The sequence below is a fragment of the Phyllobates terribilis genome, unplaced genomic scaffold, assembly GCF_046119375.1.
Source record: "Phyllobates terribilis strain yellow unplaced genomic scaffold, ASM4611937v1 Scaffold_4__5_contigs__length_816908805, whole genome shotgun sequence".
In the NCBI taxonomy this organism is placed as follows: domain Eukaryota; kingdom Metazoa; phylum Chordata; class Amphibia; order Anura; family Dendrobatidae; genus Phyllobates; species Phyllobates terribilis.
The window spans coordinates 592,902,537-592,925,582 of NW_027362764.1; the positions used below are offsets into that span (position 1 = coordinate 592,902,537).

Sequence of the window (23,046 nt, forward strand, 5' to 3'; positions counted from 1 at the left end):
TTAAGTGTTATTTCATTCTGACGGCTGACTTTCTTCATACAAACGACCGCTGATGAAAATCGAAGTTCTTCGTGTCTGTGACTTATTAGGGGGATGATACAAAGGGCTGTGTGTGATGAGCAGCTTATGTGCCGAGGCTCAGACACTATTGTTGAACAGTTATTGATGGGGCTGGAGGAGACAACTGTCGGGATCTGTTACTGTTTTCTCCCCACACCATGTCTCAAGCTTCTCAGGGCAGCAACTGGCAATCATTGTCTACTGTTCATGGTACAACAACATTTAAAGAGAAGCTATCACCACCCCTGACATATCTATTTTAGCAAATATTTGCATTCTTCAGGAAATATCAATTATAGAGGATCTTTCTTATAACTCTGCACAGCGCTGTTCCTGTGATTCCTCCTATAAATATGTACACTGTGAGGATTCCACTCTGTTGCATGCTTGATCGGCCAGCTCCCGATTTTCCCTGCTTCTCTTAATATTTATGACCACAACTATGCAAATCGAATAATTGTGGTCAGGTGACGACCACTCAAGCAACAGAGCAAAATACTGCACACTTTAGGACCGTCCCGAATAGGGTCACCTTGCCGTAGTGGGATGGCTTTTATGCTATTCTTGATCAAAAACAGTGTTACTAAGAGCCCTATGTTATTTAAATGCACTTTTGCTTTTTATTTATTTATTTACAGGAAGGGTTTACGTTCATTTTGTTTCTTGTAGGTTTTGTCTGATTTATGACCATTGTGAACATGCGTTTATGTGCCGCATGGATACCAACTTAAACCAAGCTCAATTTTTGTGTTTTCTCTTTGTATTTTTGCATTTTATGCAAGCCAGGGTGTGGCCTCCCTTCCCTGAGCTAGAAATTACATTTAAATAGCTTCCCAAGGCTGAGGTGTCCAGAGTTAGGGACCCGGTCCTTTGACTGCCCTTATTCACACACTGAGGTCAACTCTGACACATGGTAAGGGTTTTAATATTAGACAGTGTAGGACCGTCCCGAATAGGGTCACTTTGTCGTGGTGGGATGACTTTTATGCTATTTTTGATCAAAAACAGTGTTACTAAGAACCCTGTTATTTAAATGCACTTTTGATTTTTATTTATTTATTTACAACAGGGTTTATGTTCATTTTGTTTCTTGTAGGTTTTGTACAAAATATTGCGCACTGTCAGGATTCGTCAATTTTAGGTGAAGGCCCTTTAATGTGAAATTGTCTCTAGATTCATGCTGCTCGATCCTGCCTGCAGCCAGGTATGTTTTACTCTGAAATGCCGAGGTGTTTCAGAGAAAATATAGTTTGAAAATCTGACCAGGGACTGTAGGGAGTGATCTGATTAGTCATCTGGCTTCTACCTGCTTTGCTCCAGTTGACTGACAGATCTCTCCTTATGTACACACATTGGCAAGACATGACTTTTCAGAGTAAAAAGAAAAAAAAGGGTTTGGTACCGTATTAGCCAGTTGAAAAAAGATTGCTCTCAGTGGGAAAAACAAGATAATCTTGTAGTTATGATACCTTTTAATGGCTTACAAAACATAAAGTAAATGATGTTACAAGTCAAGCTTTCAAGACAACTTAGATCTCTTCCTCAGGCATGGTATAACAGAATGTGTTTCTTCATATATTTTGTTATATCATGCCTAAGGAAGAGACCTAAGTTGTCTCGAAAGCTTGACTTGTAACATCATTTATTTAATTTTTGTTAGCCATTAAAAGATATCATAACTACAAGATTATCTTGTTTTAGGAGAAAAACATAGCACACTTCAATGGAGCAGCCAGGCTCTAATTTATGCGGTCCGTTGTTCGGCAAGCATGAATTTTATAGCTGGTTCCATTTAAAGCACCACTCCAGTGGTTTTTTTCTATTTTAGCGCTTGAGGGGTGGCATTAAGTTAAATTCCTTGATCCTAGTATTATACTTACCAGCCGCTGTCTTCTGCTGTTTATGGCGCTGCTCCAGTTCCACACCGCCATCTTGTAACCACAACTTCTGACTCACCGGAAGTCAGAGGGTAACGGTCACAAGCTCTCAATGTAAGTCTATGAGGGCCTCGTTCTGGCCAGGTTCAGGCTCTCATAGACTTACATTGAGAAGTGACTTTAGGCTCACCCAGCAAACACTGAAGCTATCAGGCAGGTCCCAACAAGCAGAAGACCTACTAGAACAGCGCCGATAACAGAAGAGGTTGGCAGCTGGTAAGAATACTATTAGGGGCAGGGAGCTTAGATTAGTAGCACCAACCCAGCGCTGAAATAAAATAAAATAAATACATGGTGCTTCAAGTTACATATTAATTAATAGTTCTATTGACTGTTATAGGACGCAATCAACAATCTTGTTTAGACACAATCCGACCAGAGCTTTAGCTTCCTCCTATAATGTGGTGGCAGAGTTAGTTTTTCCTTTTGTACAAGGCCGGTTGTTGTACTTGTCAAAAGGAGAATCACCAGAAAATAACATGGCAAGGAATTCTGGGAGACTGTAGCTCTGAAGGTAGCAGAATTGTAAATTCCAGTCTAGGCAATAACATAGGCTTTGATAGCACATGAAAAATGCAAGAAAGGTAATGCAATGTTACACAACTAACTTCTTATGTAGATGAATGCAAACACACACTGTCTGTGGCCAAAATGATCTCTACATTAGAAGTAAGGAAATTACTGATGCCCCATAATTACCGGAGATAACAATTATTCTAATAATATTGATAATAATCATCATAATCCCAATGACGGGAGAAAGAGTGATTCACCGTCTCGCTGTTGTGCTTTGTTATAAAGGATAGATTTCCTTTTATATTCTCAACTGAAATTCTGAAAAATGGATGAAACTTTAAAGCTGAAGGCAGTGATGCCGATGTGTGTCAAAAACTAGACAGATCTACAGGTTTAAAATTCTAAACACATGCAAGCCAAGGTAAATAGAGAAGGAGCTGATTATTGTGTATAGCAGTGGTGCAGGGTAAGAAACAGGTTCCAAGGGGAAAGAAGTAATGTTTGTCATGTAATGAATAAATCATTACAAACGTTCCAATCTGAAACAAAAGTATAATAAGGCTTGAATGAAAATAAGTGCAGCCAGCAAGGACAATGATTTATCTAATATTGGAATATTAGTATATTTTGTACCTAACTATAATATTAGCTTAAAAACAAAGATCTCATTGCAGAAAATGATTAGACAGTGAAACATGTTCAAAGTGCGATGTTCTTCACTGATTTAATACTACTTATATGATGTCAAAATAGTGTGTATGTGGTGATATCTGCAGACCACTACTAAAACACTGGATATACTGCAGTGTAGTGGTTCAATCAATAAAGGGACAGCATAAGTGGCAGTCATGGCATGTAGGCACAGAAAAAGGGCATATCTCCCAACTTCTAAGAGAGAGGGACATGTGTAGAAACATTTACACAGTAATTTTGCCCCTACTTAAGCCCCTTAGTGTTCCCACCTACAATACCTATTTTATGGCCTCCATAGAGTATGATGCCAATAAAAACCCATTTAACACACCGCATGATACCCCACAGTACCCTACACGCACAGTATGATGACCACACTAGAGACCTAGCAAAAAATATTTTGCACACAGAAGCCCTAGCAAAATATGATGCCCCACAGTCCACTCACAGTATGATGCCCCCTCAGCCACCCAACAAAGTATGAAGTTCTCACCCTCACACACATTATGAGGCACCCAGTGACCCCCCTACACAGTATGATGCCCACAGTGACCCTCTCCACGGTATGATGTAACGAAAACATCCCACACATTGTCTGCAACACAGTATGAGAGCCCCCATAGCACCCCACACAGTATGATGGTCCCTCACACAGTGTGAAGCCTCTTCAACTCCCACACACAGTATGATGGCCCCCACAGCTCCCCACACAGTATGATGGTCCTCATGGTCCCTTAAACATTATGACTCCCCACACAGTATGATGGCCCACCCACGCAGTATGATGACCCACACAGCAATATCACACAATATGATGCCCCTACAGCTGTCCTCACAATATGATGGCTTCCCCACAGAGTATGATAAGCACACCCCTCACCGCACCCTACCGCCATCTACAAGTACAGCCTGATAAAAAAGAAACTACTCACCTCTTCCGATTCCCTCAGTGCGCTGCTCTAGTCTGTGCAGCGTGTAGACTGAGGTTCCATGCAGCAGGTGCAGTGTAGTGACGTCACCGTACCTGCTGCACTAGGACTCAGATGCACTGGCTCATTGGTGGAACAAGGAGCCGACAGCTCTCTGGTTCAGCATTCTATTCAATGGTATCTGCATCTGAAGAAATTATGATGCTGGGGAGGGATGATAAAGAACAGGGCCGAACAGCATTAGACCCCTGGGACTTATGGGTCTCATAGACGCCAAGTGGTCTGCCACTAATTTTCTATAAAATGCTACCTAAATGTATACCTATACCAGTGTTTTTAAAATATATGTGTGCAAATATATACACAAGTAGGATAGGGGCATACGTGATCCAACACAGTTCATCATAAAATCACAATGTCACAATGGCAGTGATTTTCCATATGGCTACAAGAAAGTCTACTGAGCTCCAAAAGAAAGAGTTAAAAATTCAGTTTTTCACTAGTTGATATATAGGTATGTATGTAATATGTACGCTTACTAAGAAGAACATTCAAATCATTCTACTTCAACTTACATTAATGCAATGTCATAAGTCTATGGCTAAGATATTACAGCTTTACAAGGATAATAATAATCCCCATGGCACTCAAGGGGTTGAAACTTGAAAGCAGATTTTGTTACAAACCCTGAAATCAGGAGCTTAGTGGTTTAAACTGGGTGACCCTTTAAAAGACCAGCTGTGGAATGGATTTGACTGAGGGAGTGCAGCAAATAAGTAAAAAAAAATGAAGGACAGAAGAGGAAGAATCAAGTCCATCTCCTTCTGTTTGGCTGTCTCGAAGATCAGACAGATTAGATGTGGTTTATTGATTGAGGGCTTCTTATTTTATTAAAGACGAAAAGCAAGCCTCACACCGGCCCTCAATGTCTGTTCTAGTCTGTAAAACATTAGTTATGGTTGCACTTAATATGGTTGAAAGAAGAGAGTGCTAACAAATGGAGAGACATTCTGAAGCGAGCTCCTAATTCAATTCATTGTAATGTCATCTGGAGGAGCCACCGTCTAAATATGATTCAATGGGTTTCTGCTCCGAATGAGATTCATAGGTGTAAGGGGCTGTCTTTGATAAAAGTCTGTTTCATTCCGTAATCAATACATTCTGAAGGATTTCTTCAGGCAAGTTCACCTTTAGTTCTAAATCAAATCAAAGATAAAACCACTTTAATAATAAGCATAAGATATAGATTTAAAAAAAATCCCATCTTATAAAATAGCAATGAATACAGCACATGACGTTAGATGTGTATTCAAATGGTAAAAATATCTATTCATTTATTTTTTTCTATCTAAAGTCAGTGACGTCCTGCAAACCCTCAGCACCCATCTATGCAGAAGTGAAGTGAAAGAAGCGAAACAATTCATAGAAGCTGGCGTTTCGCATGCCAACCTTGATGAACAGTACACTGCAGTAAGGTGTATCGAACTCAAGAAGAGGTGTGCAATTGTGGATGAATTTGGTGCATCTCTGATGAATTCGCTTGGCTATGTCCCTTCCCGGTGAAGCTATGTTCACATTTCAAAAAGTAGAATGAGTTGATGTAAAAATGCTAAAAGTTTCAAAATTCCCTAAAGTCTACTAGTTGTGAAACATTTGTGAGTGATTTCAAAAGTTTTATGCCAAAATTCTGTAGAAAACCGACGAATTGGACCAAAGACTCCATGGCTTGTAATGTGCCAACATCTGGTGCATCTTATGATAGCCTACAGTTTTCTTCCAGAGTCTATTACAACAGTACAGTATGGTAACATATAAAGCTAATATGTGTCCGCTATAACCTTCCCGCTAATTGCATTAAGAACTCTAATTTCCTACAATACAAATTCAATACACTCTTGCAACATGCTTGCAAAAACCTCTGATAGGCTGCAAATTACATCACAGCCACTAAGTGGTCACATACGGCATAAGTATCTCCTAACAGAGTACCTGGAAATCATGTTTTGTTGTTGTTGTTTCCCAGAGCTGGTTATTTCACACTATCTTGCCATATTTGAACTAAGAGAAAATTTGAGGAAGTAGACATCTGTACGACTAGCACAAATTAGTAATACATCACTGTTCATAAAGCTTAATTTGACTTGTAGCCCATAAGATAGATACAGTATAAAGCTAGATCAGTGGCCAATAGCACCTAGCAACATTCTCCAAAGAACTCTTAGAAACATGTATGAACTGTAAACTGCATCTAATTGGTTGATTTTTGGCAACTTCTCCAGCTTTTAGCTTTCTACATTATTTTTATACATGGGCTCTATTCTTCCCACGTAGCTGTCTATATTATGACATTTCCATTAACAGTTTGTTTATTCAATTCCTGCTACATGGCCCATATAAATGAAACAAGTCACATATTTAGTACACACAGTATAAAAGTACTTTGCTTATTAGCAGTTGTGCATGTTTTGTCCCACTTCTACTGCCAATTGTTCATTGTTGATCAAAACATACGTGCCAAACCTACACAGCCTCCTGTTCTGGTAATTTTACTTTGCTTTTGGCCATTTTGCTAAAGGGGTTGTCTGGTCCAAATCAATAAGTCTGCAGTTACTCTGTGTGACTGCAGACTTATGAATCTCATCAGTGCACGCACTGTGCAGTGCGAGGATTCGCCAGTTTCTGAGCCAGGACTGGAGGGTAAGTATGCATTATACATACTCCAGGGCAGAACCCATAAAGTGGGCGTGGCCTCACTCCATACACTTGTATGGAGCGAGGCCATGCCCCGACTAGTGACGGAGCCATCCAGTTGGCGTGGCCTCGTTCTATAAAAGTGTCTGGAGCAAGGCCGCACCCACTAGATGGGTTCTGCCCAGGAGTACGTATAACTCACACATATCCTCCGGTCCCGGTTCAGAAACCACCTAACCCCCGCAGCGCACAGTGCGTGCACTGGTGGGATTCATAAGTCTGAAGTCACATGGAGAGACTGAAGACTGACCGGTTTGGACCCCTTTAAGTGAGTGGCCTTATTTTATATGCTTCCTTATCCCATTTTCAGCTGGCCATATTGTGTTTCTTCTTTCTCTTGGTCCTCCTGATCCCCTCATTGTCTTTTCTATTGTTTATCCTCATGGTTTATGACTCAATTATTTCTTATTGGAGAATCCTGCAAAATAAAATGAGGCTAAGCACTTTGAGTATATTGATCAGGCCTTCCATTTGGGGTAGTAGTTCTCTCCAGGAGGCCCTAAAGCAGAGATGTCAAACTCAAACACACAGGGAGCCAAAATGAAAAACTTGGACTAAGTCGCGGGCCAACCAGTATACAGAATAATGGGCCCCACATAGTCCTCCATACAGAATAATGGTCCCGACATAATCCTCCATAAAGTATAATGGGCAGCACATAGACCTCCATAGAATAATGGACCCACATAGTGCTCCATACAGAATAATGGATCCCACATTGTCCTCCATACAGAATAATGAACCTACATAGTCCTCCATACAGAATAATGGGCCTCACATAGTGCTCCATAGAGAATAATGGGCCCACATACCCCTCCATACAGAATAATGGACCCACATAGACCTCCATACAGAAAATGGGCCTACATAGTCCTCTATACAGAATAATGGGCCCACATAGACCTCCATACAGAATAATGGGCCCACATAGTCCTCTATACAGAATAATGGGCCCACATAGACCTCCATACAGAATAATGGGCCCACATAGTCCTCCATACAGAATATTGGGCCTCACATAGTGCTCCATAGAGAATAATGGGCCCCGTATAGTCCTCCATACAGAATAATAGGCCCCACATAGTCCTCTATAAACAATATGCAAAGCTGACTACAGACATATCCAGTGGAATGTAGTCACAAAACCTATGGAAAAACATAGTTTTGCTGCCCTCATCCCCAGCGACACTTTACAATTAAGTTTGGTGCACATACCAGTCTAATATGTCAGGAACTGCCCTTTTTCTCCTGCTCTGTAACTTGGCATAAACTTGAGTTTTTTTCATCATTCTACCTGCACTAGAGGTGCTGGAACTCCATCTCCCCTCATTTCTCAGCATGTACTGCACCTGGTATTATGTTGCCTTGAATTGAAAGTCCACTCTTATATCTTTGCTATATGTAGCCTGGCAGAGATAAAGACAAAGACTTGCCCCTCTTTCCTGCAATATGTCTCAACGTATCTGCTGAATGAGACGGATTACATTTGACAACAGGCAGAAGCAAGTTAGACAGAAGACACCTGATGGCCTCCACTTTGGACTGATTTTTCGAGGGTAAAATACCAGTAATATCATTTCCAAAAAAAAGTGATTTGCAGATTTTAAATGTAAAATGTTCTTTAAAAAATAAATCCTTATTTAATTTGCATTAACATTGTTAGAAATGTAGGCCCGCAGCTTTCAGGAGAATGTTTTTTGTAGATTTAGAATCAAATCTTGAAGTTGTTTTCAATTATATAGAAATCCTGTCTAGATTGAAAACCTATAAATCATGGAGTTGGAAGATTTCAGCCAAAAATAAAATACCTGTATGAGTCGCCCGTATGGCATTTTAACTCAGTTCATTCCTACATGCTATAAAATGAATGACAAAATAATAAACACACTTTAGAACCATATAATAAAGAAATATTGGCCTCTCTCCGAGGATTGATGCACTATCTATGGAAATTATTTAAAGCACCTGTAAAGCATCTCAGAGTCATTTCTGTAGAAAGATCTGAGCTGAGCTTATTAGCCATTGTATTTATGTAATTCCATGGTATAAAACCTACAGTTTCTTCTCTTGTGCAGCGCCAACGTGGCAGAGGTCAGACAGATGTATGTGACATTAGAGAAAGTCTTATAGATCACTCATACTTCACAACGTCTAGGACAACCTGCACTAAAGATTGAATAAAGCCCTATGGTGCCGTCTTTTAGGAAGGGCTATTACTGTCACTGTTGCCAAGAAGCACAGCATGCTGCAACTTCCTAATGGCTGCTGATCATGGGAAAAAGTAAAGGAGGCAGAGTCTGCATTGAAGCCCATGACACCTACGGGCCACAACATTTCAGAAACAAGGTCTTAAAGATCTTTCTTGCCAAAGTTTCCCTTTAGAAGTGATCTTCAGAGACAGAGCTGCTTTGCTTTCTATACCACTGGACTGAAAACTTTTAAACAAGCAGAAGTTCACATTTTCTACTATGAAGGTTACGATGGTCAGATGATTATTTTCATTTTGCTTCTTGTAGGTTTTTCTGATTTATGGCCATTGTGAAACATGCACTTATGTGCAGCATGTGTACCATTTTAAACCAAGCTCAAATTTTGTGTTTTTTTCTTGTATATTTTGCATTCTGTGCACACCTGGGCGTGGCCGCCCTTCCTAGAGCTTTTAGACATTTAAAAGCTTCGCTTGGCTGTTGTTCATAGTTTGGGAACGGGGCCTCAGTCTGCCCTTATTCACACAGAGGTCAACTTTGACACGTGGTAAGGTTTTTAATATTAGGCAGTGTAGGACTATCCCGAACGGGTTCACCTTGTTGATGGTGGGATGGCTTATATACTATTTTTGATCAAAAACGGTGTTACTAAGAACCCTATTTTATTTAAATGCACTTGATTTTATTTATTTACAGCAGGGTTTATGTTCATTTTGCTTCTTGTAGGTTTTTCATATTTATAACATTGCAGCAATAGACAGGCTTACCATGTAAACAACAGGTAGGCATTAGTTGAGGCAGCAACAGGTTAACCACAGTTATAGACATGCGGTGCAGGGGGCTATTACAATCACAGCTCACTACACGGTGCGTATGGTTGTAATCACTGACCGGCACATTGACTGACAGCCAGCTCCATACACACACTGTAGAGCAGGCGGTCAATCAATGTGCACAGGGAGTGAGTACAGCCCCCTGCACCGCCCCAAATACCAGAAGTGATCGGCTGCAGGGAGAATAAATCAGGTTTGGGGACCAGACAACTCTCTGATGTGTATGTGTGTCACTGTGGTTATGTTTCTGATATCTTAAAGTCAGATTTCTGTCTCCACAGGAATTTAGGGGAAAACAGTTTCACAGCTTTTCATTCCATTATAATTAACAAATTGCAGAAGATCTGTGAATTTTCACTTATTACTGATGACAACTTCAGAGACTGAAATGAAAAAATCAGAATTGTTAATTCTTAATGTGATAACAGCAAGGAGTAGATGAAGGTCAATTAAAGTTTGCTGCAAGTTTAAATAAAGACGTCGCTGTCTAGGAAAAGGGGGCAAACTAGAAGCACCAGTAGGAGGTCCATTCATCTCCTCTCTGTATCTGCAGGAGCCGTGTAATGCCCAGCATTGGGTGCATGTAAGATGTCAATGGCACCTCGTGCTCCTCACTGTACATGCACTTATCCTCTCCGCCAAGCACCGACCGAGGCACTCTCACTTCATATCTCAGTCTCCGCACTTCTCCAAATATACCTCCCAATGCAGTCAGCTATTTAGGACAATGATTTCATTCTCAAGTATTTGTCGAATTAGTAGTGTAGTCTAGCATGTCTACAGTAAGGAAGCACAGATGTGCGGTTACGGGTAAGGTCAAGCTTACAGTATAATAAATATCACAGCCAAAACAAATCTGGAATGGAACTTGATAAAGTGTAAAAAACCCCTGTAACATGAATCCCCTCTTCATGCCCATATCCTTATAATTGCATTGAAGGAAATCTGCACCAACAGTCGGATTTCCTTCTCGAGGATTTATTATAGTGTTTCTGTGCAATTATAAATGCAGAAGCAATGCCAAGACTGCTGCTAAGAAAAATCTGAGGTATTTCTAAATAGGTGCGAAATATACGTCTTCGAAGTTATATTTCTTTCGAAAGTAATAACTGGAATCAAAAAGAAACCAGACACTCGAAGAACAAGGCTAAGTGAGCCACTTTATAGCATTTAAACCATTTTGGATTGCTAGAGATCTAATGTACGATGTATTTTCTGTTTGACAACCCATTTAAGCTTCTACAAGGAAGGATTAAGGACTCTTAAGTAAATGGGTCTGTTTACACAAACTGACCGCAGACAATACGACCACCGATTGGTAAACCTTTACTAATCGGCAGTCGTTTAAATGCCTGTTTACAGACCAAAGCAAATGGTGAGCACTGAGCCATCTGTAATAGATGGCTCAGGGAGCATAGACTGCCATTGTTCTCAGCTGTGAAAGTCCTGTTTACACAGGACAACTGGCCTCGTGCCTACTAGTCCAATCACTCACCCAGCACTGATTAGCATCTTTCTCTTATAATAATCTTTTTAATAATAATCTTTTCATTTATATAGCGCCAACATATTCCACAGCGCTTTACAATTCAGACAATTTTCAAAGACATTATGGGCACTGTCCCCATTGGGGCTCACAATCCAGATTCCCTATCAGTATGTCTTTGGAGTGTGGGAGGAAACCGGAGAACCCGGAGGAAACCCACACAAACACGGGGAGAACATACAAACTCCTTGCAGATGTTGTCCTTGGTGGGATTTGTGCCCAGGAGCCCAGTGCTGCAAGGCTGCAGTGCTAACCAATGAGCCACTTCGCTGCCCATATCCTCTTACGCTTACTATTCAATGTACACAAAAAGCTGCTAATCGGTAGTGTGGCGGAGTTATACACAGCTCAACGTCTCAGCTCTGCTAAATCTGCTACAGAGAAGAAAGACTGTGACTCAATGATAAGTGCTACACCCAGTCAACTGGAATAAAGGTCTCTGTCCCTGCAACACTGTGCTGTCGGATTACATAGGAAACACCTGCTGACAGATTCCCTTGAACCTAGTTTTCTGCTGTTAAATTAAAAAAAATATATATATATATAGTTGACAATGCTTTTCAATATGTGAAAAAAAATACACCAACCCAAGTTATATCAAAAGCGAAGGATTTCCTGCCCAAGCGAGTGCCCACATGCAAGATATTTATCAGCAGTGTAATAAGCTTCACATTCTAATTCAAAACTATATATATATTTATATCTATGTAATAATTAACAAATATTGTATCTTTATATATTGAAATATTTTCATCCCAACGTGTTTGTACCAAGCACGAGATAATACCTGTCCTTAATTTTCTTCCTTCTACGTGTCACATATTAGACTTTCCCTCACACAAAATAGAACAGAACAAGATAAAGTTTGTGTATCCTTTCAAGCAGGTAACTTTTGTCTTGGCCTGACATCAGTATTTCTTGGGTACGGCTAATCTATACTTACAGTCATTGACGTGAACTCTGGAGGGTTGTCATTGACATCTGTCACAGAAATGACAGCAGTTGCTGTGTTTGAGAGACCATATGTTGGATTTCCTTCCATGTCTGTGGCTTGAATTATTAATGTATATCGTTGCACTTTCTACAAGACATAAAATAGCATCGGTAATTGTGTTAAGATCTTGTTGGCGTTTTAAAGAACAGTGCAATCCTGCTTAAACTGTGTATCATTACCATGCTGAGTTATGACGTTTAATGCCAGGAATACCAGCTGCCTTAACACGTTTAATCACTGCGCCATGATGATACCTGCTAGGCTTTCTGCTTTTATGGAGAACGTATACAACGCGGCTATAACCTTGTGAAAATATTTGCTGGAATAAATTCTGTTGAAACAATTTGGCTTTCAACCACATAGAAAACGGTAATCACGCTTTTGAAGTAAGGACCTCTGAGCCCCGAAGCCTTGTTATTTTTCTATTCAATTACACAATTATTACTGTTGATATCACCTTTACGTCACTTGTGTTAGTCTCCTCAAAAGAGATGTGCTATGTGTTCTTACTAAAGTAAAAAAGCTTAGATAAAGAACACAAGGGCAAAAAAACACAACGTAAGTCAATTTCCTAACATCCTGATGAATAAACATGCTCTGTACTGAAAAAACACTTTTTCCCGATGATTCAAGAATATGAACTTGAAATGTAGAGAGATGTAAATAAAGCTTAATTACTTTACTTTCCAATATAACTCAATTACTTTTCGATCTTTAATATCTCTGATTATTGCCAGTGAATGGAAACACTTTAAAGGGTTATCCACTACTCAGACAACCCTTTCTCAATCCCTAAGTTTTCCCCCAGTAAAATAATAACACTTATACTCGCCTCCGATGCGGTCGCCGTTCCAGCGGTGTCGGCACTGGATCTTCCAGGGCTCGCATGATATTAAGTCGCGGGCAATCAGCACTGGTTTCACTCTCCTCTCCTATGGACGAACTTTCACTTCCTTCTGATGTCTTGATTTGGCCAAAGGAGATGAGAATGAAGCCAGGGATTTCGTGACATAACAGTGTCACACAAGCCCCGGGAGAGCCAGTGCCAACATCGTTGGAACAAAGCCCGCACCGGAGATGAGTATATGTGGTATTATTTTACTGGCGGGGAAACATAGTAGTGGATATCCCCTTTGATTTACATTTACAGACTGAAAATGAGTGTAGTCCATTGTGAGCTAAACACAACAGAAGATTGAATCTATAGACTCCAGGATGATTGTGCTTCCCAGATGTCACTCCATCAGTAATCTGTGACAGCAGGACTAAGGCAAGAATGTTTGCATTCAGTGACAAAAAGAAGAGATTTTGAAAATGGCTGAGAATTGAAACATGGAGGCTATTACAAAGTGCGACAACTTTTCATAATGAAATGATTCCGCTTTATTCATGTATTACCTGTTTAGAAAAGATCCTGCTTTGTAATTGCTTTAAATATTTCAAAAAAAGATGAGCAAAAAGATTCATGGTGCCCAGTTCCTCACTTCCGGTCCTTGCATCTCCTGCACAGACTTGGAAGAGACACAGACATACAGGAGATGCCAAGCCAAGGATGCCGGCCGCAGAAGTGAAGCTCGGCTGCAAAAGAATACTGGACCAGAGGTCAGAACTGGCTACTGTTAGAAATATTTCAATTTTTTCTTACAGTAATTATAAAACATGAACCTTTCTAAAGCAGTAACCATGACGTGGAATTCAAAATCTGTTGCGGATTAATTACTCTGCAGATATTTTCCTGAACCATGTGAAGGCGGTATGTAGAATCTGGAACATGTGAACTTGGTCTTACACAGAGTTTGGCATGAGACTCAGCAAGATTAATGATTTAATTGTTATATTACACAAGAATGAAAAATGTACAACCCCAAGTTTTTAAAACAGGGGGGAAGTGGATTATGAGTCACTAAATGAGGACTTCTGTACAGAATTGCATTTTGGCAGCTATTTAGCATCAATGAATGTGAAAGAGGCTATAACTACCATGTCTTAGAGGGCTATTCTAGAAGATGCCATAAATGTCTTGTAAGGGGTTTGGTCAGATCTGGGCTCTTTACCTGTCATCAGGAGACTATAGAGCCTGTACCTCTCCGTGTTGCTGATATCATCTATGCTATGCAGCATGGCTTACACATTTTGACACTACTTTTCTCCACTTCCAGAAGCATGGCCATCATATTTAGAATACATATAATGTACAAACATATTTCTTACCTCCCGATCAAGTCCTGCTGCCAAAGTGATAATATCTCCCGTCTCGTTGTTGATTGTAAACATGTTGAGAGAAGGGGTATCAGGAGTCTGGGACAGGATCTTATATCTTAGCATGCCATTGGGTTGTTTGGCATCATCTCCATCAATAGCAGTAAGAGTCATAACATACGATCCTAAAAATTATATAAGGCAAAAAGCTATTAATGTAGTCACATTCACTAAAGGGGTTGTCCAAAATATTTTTTTATTTGTCCCTAAGCATTCCCACAGCAATGTAGACTGACTTGTAATATACTTATATTAAAAATGTTGGTCCTGTCTAGTCTCGTGTGCAGATCATGTAGAGACCACAAGTTTTCAGCCCTAACTGTGCAGTCCAGGATACGTAATGTCATTGCAGACATCAGCATATGGACAGTGCTGAAATTTAGGATCTCGCATGCACGATCCCGGATTCCTCTCCTACACTCTTGTGGTGAAAAAGTAGTTTGACTGCCCCTGTACATACCCTGCTGTTTCTCTGCTCTTGCACAGGTTTTGTTGGGGCAATCACACACGAATGATTGAGGAGCATCATCTCAGTTACCTTTCCTGCTTATCCAGGACTCCTGAATAATTCTGCCTATGGGGAATATCAGGAGTTCCATGTACAGTAAGAGAGGGAGCAGGCAGCGCACTCCCCACTCATTCATATATGTAAGAAGAATGATGTGCTGTGAGATGGGGCTGAGAGGAGCAATGCACACCAGAATGGGGTTTAAAATAATGATGTGCTGCAGGATGGGGCAGAGATAAGTTATGCACTGCAGAATGAGTCTATATATAAAGTGCCTGAGGAGAGCAATGTATAGCAGGATGGGGCAGAGATGAGTGATGTATTGCATGATGGTACTATATATACAAGGGCTGAGAGGAGAAATGTGCTGCAGGATGATACTGTATATAGAGGGGCTGAGAGGAATGATGTACAGTATGATCTGGCTGAGAGGAGTGATGTACTGTAGGATGGAGTTGAAAGGAGCAGTATAATGCAGATTTATACTGTACATAGAGAGGTTGAGAGAAACGATGTACTGCAGATTGGTATTGTATATAGAGGTGCTAAGAAGAGCGATGAAATGCACAATGGTACCATATATGGAGGGGCTGAGACGAGCGATCTAATCCAGTATAGGTCTTAAAGGAGTGGTGTAATGCAGGATGGGTCTGAAAAGAGTGATGTAATGCAGGATGGGTCTGAAAAGAGTGATATAATGCAGGATGGGTCTGACTTCTAAAGGTTAATAGAACTGGCAAGCATCAGGAAACTGAGCAAGGGAGGCAATTGCTGTATTGGAACTGCAATCTCAGACAGCAGCAGACAGTAAAGGCCCCGTCCCACTTAGCGACGCTGCAACGATCCCGACAACGATACGACCTGTCAGGGATCGTTGCTGCGTCGCTATGTGGTCGCTGGTGAGCTGTCAAACAGGCAGGCTCACCAACGATCAGGGGAAAGAATCTTTCCACGATGTCCTGCTCCGGTTACCAGCCTGCTGAAGCAGGAGCAGGCTGGTAACCATGATAAACAGCGGGTTATTAGGGGCACACGCGCACCTAGTAACCCGTTGTTTATCATGGTTACCACTCTGCTACAGTGAGCTGGAGGTTACCGCTCACTTTAGCAGGCTCGTAACCATGATAAACAACGGGTTACTAGGTGCGCGTGTGCCCCTAGTAACCCAATGTTTATCATGGTTACCAGCCTGATCGCTGCTCCCGCTGGTCACACACAGCGATGTGTGCTGACCAGCGGGAGGGCAACGACCAAAAAATGGTCCAGGACACTTTGCAGCGATCAGCGACCTCACAGCAGGGGCCAGATCGCTGCAAAGTGTCACACATAGCGACATCGCTGGTGAGGTCGCTGTTGCGTCACCAAAACCGTGACACAGCAGCGATCTCGCTAGCGATCTCGCTATGTGAGACGGGGGCTTTACAGATCCTCACAGACAATGTGCAGAGATAAGGGGAAGCCACTGCTGTGGGGGATGTGATACAGAGAACACAGAGGAGGAGTTACAGGGGTGAAAGAATGATGGGAAGTGTAGTTTGTGAAGATAAAGGAACGCCCATTACCAGTATGTAAACTAACAAATGTCAGAGCTGTGTTTTACCTGCATAAAATTATTTTCTGGCTATTCTGATCATTTTTTAACTATTTATAGTATTTCATGGTTTTAGATATTTTAGATTTGGCTCTCGGAAAACCCCTATAAAAAAATCACAATAGATTATATTTTTGAGCTGTCTTCTATAAGTAACTATAAATTATATTCAATTGTTTCTTTATCAATTTGTGGAAGCATGGGTGACTACCAATATGTCAGTACAGCACTAGAATGCTAGAAAAGCCCCTTTTTTGACCTGCACCCATCTCCAGAAACGAGGTCTCCTCACCCCCATCCTGCCTGGTACAGCACAGCCATAAATGCGGAGTTCAGAACCAGCTGGATACACTTGCTTAGCCATAGCACCAGACACAACGGGGGGTCAGAAGCCCCTATTCTGGAGAAACATGCTGGACCTGCATCGGCAGACAATTATGACACATCTAACCTGAGGATAACAAAGATGGTGATTCTTTTTTTCATACTAACATAAGTTTTGCCCACTAAATGTAACCTTGGAATAAAATTCACTACAAAATGATAACTTACATGTTAACTAGAGAAAGGTATCATTATTTCTGAAGAATATAATTAGCATGTGGCACTTATGTTATCACCTGTCAACACATTGAAGTGTGCGCATGCAGAAATTGTGATATTGTTGTAATTGATAATTCCGGTTCATAAAATTACTCTAGATGAAAATTATAGGCCCCAGAGAAGTCACGTCTAAACCAAACAAATTGGAACAATATTTTGCTTGTGCACAACTCATTCCTTTTTGTATCTATACATGCTGCAACATGGGCCTAGCTAGTTAGTCAATCAATGTGACCGGAAAATACTCTAGATTATCAGTCAGCCATAGAAAATAATTTAAAGGGGTCCTGTTGTTAGATTTATGTTGACCGAACCATAGGAACATGAATCAGAGCCTAGCTGTGCGATTACAGCCAGATATATCAGTCTGAGAAACAATCGGGTGTTTAAGAGAAAATATAGTTTGCAGAGCCGACCGGGGTCTCCCATGTCAATCAACTGTTGTGGTGCGGGAAGAAGCTGGTCGGGGGCAGCACTGGACTAGTCGGGTCTCTTAAGTCCAAGCCAGCTTTCAAACTATGATTTTTCTGAAAGACATATCTAGCTGCAATCACACTGGCGGGCTGATTCATGCTGGTCATGGCTCAAGCAGCATGAATCTAATGACAAATTCCGCCCAAGACTAAATAAACCACGGAACCATTAGATATGTAGATTCAATATAAAATGCAAAGACAAAACATACAACTTTACAATCTCATATCTGTGTATACCTTATGGTATCTATCTACTTTAAGATGTTTATCGATCTATCTACTACAAAAAAATCAGAATGAAGTCAGCAAAGATGCCCCTTCAACTGAGCAAAGTGGAAGAGAAGATGCTGCTTTGTCAACATCAGCGGAAGTCGCAAAATCACTGGCAAGATTGGTCCGTGACCGCTCTGAGCCAGCAGAAACCAGCGTCGGGCAGAACAGGAAGGTAGTTGCTAACTACCTGCGTGTTAGTTCTTAGCTCCATGAGCAAAAATATTAAAAGTTCCGGATGATCTCTTTAACATGAGTACAAAAAATACATAATGCAGCAATCCAATCCATAGAAGTGAAAAAATAGGACTTACTATTAGCGTGAAAATGTGACGTTTTGGCTCCAGTAATAAGAACGAGCCTTCTTTAAGCATTTTTAAACATTGGTAAGAAGCTCTTCTTTTTCACTTCTATGGATTGGAATGCTGCTTTTTTTCCTGAGCTATCTATCATCTATCTATCTATCTATCTATCTATCTATCTATCTATCTATCTATCTATCTATCTATCTATCACTATGATACAAAGTCCAAGAGGACAGTAACATTTGGTAAAATGGCAAATAATAAATGTTTATTTTTCAGAAAGCTTAATTTTGTTTTTTTTCATTCAAGGAAATAACAATATATGATTTTTTTTTTCTTACCTGGCTTCGATCCTTCTGAAATGCTTCCGTTCCAAATTTGGTGCAGGAATTCCGGTCTGTTGTCATTCATATCTATTACATTGATCACGATGTCTATGGGATTTTCCACCTGGTTTCCATTTACATCTACTGCGTGTGCCCTCAGCTGCAAAAACAATTTTATATGGCAGTTCTCGGTAGAAATATGATGCAGGAGATTACACTGTGCGTACGGTTGTCCCAGTGATACACTGCTATATCCCGTCCCAGATGAGTTATTTAGAAATATCAGTGAATCTGCTGTCAATTCAAGCACAGTAACTACAGAACTGGATAATAGATGCTCTGAACAAATCTCCTCTTTTCTGCTGTACTGCATTGTCATTTTGTGCTCGGTATGATCACTACATGAACGGATTTTATGATAAAGAAAACAACGCGATGAAACAAAAGAGCGAGATGTGAAAGTGGAAGAGGAATCAGAAACATGTATGCAATGTATAATAGCCAGGGTCTGAGGACTGACTGCTCTCAGAGATATGAAGGAACCATGGTCGATGCTTCATTTTTCACACTTGGTGCTCGAGAATATAATCAATAGTAGACCCAGTGTCAATTTAAAGTAAATGGCATATGATTGGAAGCAATGGAAGAAAGTGGGTAATGTGAACTCTGTATTAACGCTGCCTTTCTGACACTAGAAAATTCCTTTTTCAAAGGCTTGGTTAAATTCCAATTGTTTTCTAGACGGTTTTGTTCTAGGGAAACAAAATTGCCAGCTGATGCTTTTTTGACGCTTTTATCCGGGGACAATTTTTGTTATTTGTGCACACTGATACCAGTGACTTGTGATGAATTGTGAAGGCCGTTTGTCTGGTTTAACCCCCAAGCCCAACTCCATAGAGCCGTGATTTCTAGGACTTCTAACTGATGAGGACTAACAAGCCGGCAACGGATGTATAAGTGGAGATCAGTGGCTCCATAATTTTAGGACACATCTGTGCCATACACTGGCAGTTCTGTGGGCATAGTCATGGTGCCACCCGCAAGCTGAAAATGTGTAACATACCTTCCTGTCACGCGGGAAATGGTATCCGATCTGCAGGCAGGATGTTATAGAGCAGGAGAAGCTGATCAGGTTGATGTACTTTTTTGGGAGAAAAGTTTCAGTAAAATTTTCATTTTTTTCATTGAAATCCTTGGTATTTTTATGCATATGTGTCCAGTGGACAGTCTTAATCAGTGATTGAATCATATAAAAAAGAGGAGTGGAAAAACCACATCATTTTAAAATAATAAAATCAACTTTATTGAATCTTTTTTTATAAAAACAGGTACATTCAAAATTAGCCAAAAAGACTGGTACCAAGTGGCAGAATAAATGAAACAGATATATAATACATTTGTTTGGGATGAGAACATCAAAAAAGTTAGAATACCCAGATAGGAAAATCTATAGGACCAGAATAGTATATATGTAATAAAGTGAAATAGTATTTGGTCACCACTACAATCTGTATCATATATGGGATAAACTCCCAATCAAGGCATAATGCTAGAGAAACTAAACCAAAGGTATATGATAATATATAGCATAAGTGGACATATTACCAAAGCTGGAGTGTGGCATCAGGAACCTCTACGCGCGTTTCGGCGCCAGAGTCTTCTTCGGGGGAGTCTTTCGAAGCCAGAGCCCAAAAGAAACGCGCATAGGGGTTCCTGGTACCTTGGTTGGGAGTTTATCCCATATAGGATACAGACTGTAGTGGTGACTAAATACTATTACACTTTATTACATAAACAATTCTGGTCCTATAGCTTTTCCTATATGGGCATTCTAGCTTTTTGATGTACTCATACCAAACATATTGTATTATATATCTGTTTAATTTATTCTGGCACTTGGTACCAGTCTTTTTGGCTAATTTTGAATGTACCTGTTTTTATAAAAAAAATTCAATAAAGTTGATTTTATTATTTTAAAATTACGTGGTTTTTCTACACCTCTTTTCTATATGATTCATGTTAGTATGGTGTTTAACTTTCTATTACAGTCCTTGATATTTAGTATCATGTACAGTGGGTACGGAAAGTATTCAGACCCCTTTACATTTTTCACGCTTTGCTTCATTGCAGCCATTTGGTAAATTCTAAAAAGTTCATTTTTTTTCTCATTAAAGTACACTCTGCACCCTATCTTGACTGAAAAAAAAACAGAAATGTAGAAATTTTTGCAAATTTATTAAAAAAGAAAAACTGAAATATCACATGGTCATAAGTATTCAGACCCTTTGCTCAGACACTCATATTTAAGTCACATGCTGTCCATTTCCTTGATCCTCCTTGAGATGGTTCTACTCCTTCACTGGAGTCCAGCCTTGTTTAATTAAACTGATAGGACTTGATTTGGAAAGGCACACACCTATCTATATAAGACCTCACAGCTCACAGTGCATGTCAGACCAAATAAATGAGAATCATGAGCTCAAAGGAACTGCCCAAGAAGCTCAGAGACAGAATTGTGGCATGACACAGATCTGGCAAAGGTTACAAAAGAATTTCTGCATTACTCAAGGTTCTTAAGAGCACAGTGGCCTCAATAATCCTTAAATGGAAGAAGTTTGGGACCACCAGAAGTCTTCCTAGACCTGGTCGTCCAGCCAAACTGAGCATTTGTGGGAAAAGAGCCTTGGTGAGAGAGGTAAATAATTACCCCAAGATCACTATGGCTGAGCTCCAGAGATGCAGTAGGGAGATGGGAGAAAGTTCCACAAAGTCAACTATCACTGCAGCCCTCCACCAGTCGGGCCTTCATGGCAGAGTGGCCGACGGAAGCCTCTCCTCAGTACAAGACATATGAATGCCTGCATAGAGTTTGCTCAAAAACACATGAAGGACTCCCAGACTAAGAGAAATAAGATTCTCTGATCTTATGAGACGAAGATAGAACTTTTTGGTGATAATTCTAAGCAGTACATGTGGAGAAAACCAGGTGTTACGCACACGCCCGGGCAGACTGGTGTGAGCGTAATTAGTAATCCCACTGTACCATGAACCGAGGAGTGCCTGGAGGGGCATAACTAAGTATCATCTCGGTCTGACCAAGGTCACACGGCGGCTCAGTCGACTCTGTGAACCAGGGAGGAACCGAGCAGAGGGACCAGGTGCTACTCCAGGTTAGACCCCGGTCACAGCTGTTGACCCACACCGGGGAATGCAGGAACAGGCAGGTGAGGCTGGCATACAGACAGGTGGATACTGGCAGGCACAGCTGGTATGCAGACGGATGGGTATTGGTAGGCACGGCTGGTATGCAGACAGGTGGGCACTGGCAGGCACGGCTGGCATGCAGACAGGTGGGTACTGGCAGGCACGGCTGGCATGCAGACAGGCGGGTACTGGCAGGTAGGAACGCAGGCAGGATAGGGACCAGTACAGACAGGGACACAGGAACGGAGTCGCAGGTGCGGTAGACAAGCAGAGCAGAGCAAAACCCGCAGATGCGGTAGACAAGCAGAGCAGAGCAAAACCCGCAGGTGCGGTAGACAAGCAGAGCAGAGCAAGACTCGCAGATGCAACAGACAAGCAGAGCAAAGCAAAACCCGCAGATGCGGTAAACAAGCAGAGCAGAGCAAAATCCGCAGGTGCGGTAGACAAGCAGAGCAGAGCAAGACTCGCAGATGCGGTAGACAAGCAGAGCAGAGCAAAACCCGCAGATGCAGCAGACAAGCAGAGAAAAGCAAAACCCGCAGATGCGGTAGACAAGCAGAGCAGAGCAAAACCCGCAGATGCGGTAAACAAGCAGAGAAGAGCAAAATCCGCAGGTGCGGTAGACAAGCAGAGCAGAGCCAAACCCGCAGATGCGGTAGACAAGCAGAGCAGAGCCAAACCCGCAGATGTGGTAGACAAGCAGAGCAGAGCCAAACCCGCAGATGTGGTAGACAAGCAGAGCAGAGCAAAACCCGCAGGTGCGGTAGACAAGCAGAGCAGAGCAAAGCCCGCAGGTGCGGTAAAGAAGCAGAGCAGAGCAAAACCACAGGTGCGGTGGACAAGCAGAGGAGAGCAAAACCACAGGTGCGGTAGACAAGCAGAGTAGAGCAAAACCCGCAGGTGCGGTAGACAATCAGAGCAGAGCAAAACCCGCTGGTGCGGTAGACAAGCAGAGCAGAGCAAAACCCGCAGGTGCGGTAGACAAGCAGAGCAGAGCAAAATCCGCAGGTGCGGTAGACAAGCAGAACAGAGCAAAAC

The 23,046-nt window shown here is 41.3% G+C and overlaps 1 protein-coding gene across 1 annotated transcript in view; it reads right to left on the reverse strand.

The window, feature by feature from the left end:
- CDH2 (cadherin 2) overlaps positions 1–23,046 on the reverse strand; it is a 326,031-nt gene that overhangs the window by 26,424 nt on the left and 276,561 nt on the right. The window contains exons 6-8 of the mRNA XM_073679198.1: positions 18,820–18,964; positions 14,678–14,850; positions 12,416–12,553 (exon numbers count right to left, since the gene is read on the reverse strand). Coding sequence (XP_073535299.1) covers positions 12,416–12,553; positions 14,678–14,850; positions 18,820–18,964 — 456 coding nt within the window. The remainder of the gene's footprint in view (positions 1–12,415; positions 12,554–14,677; positions 14,851–18,819; positions 18,965–23,046) is intronic.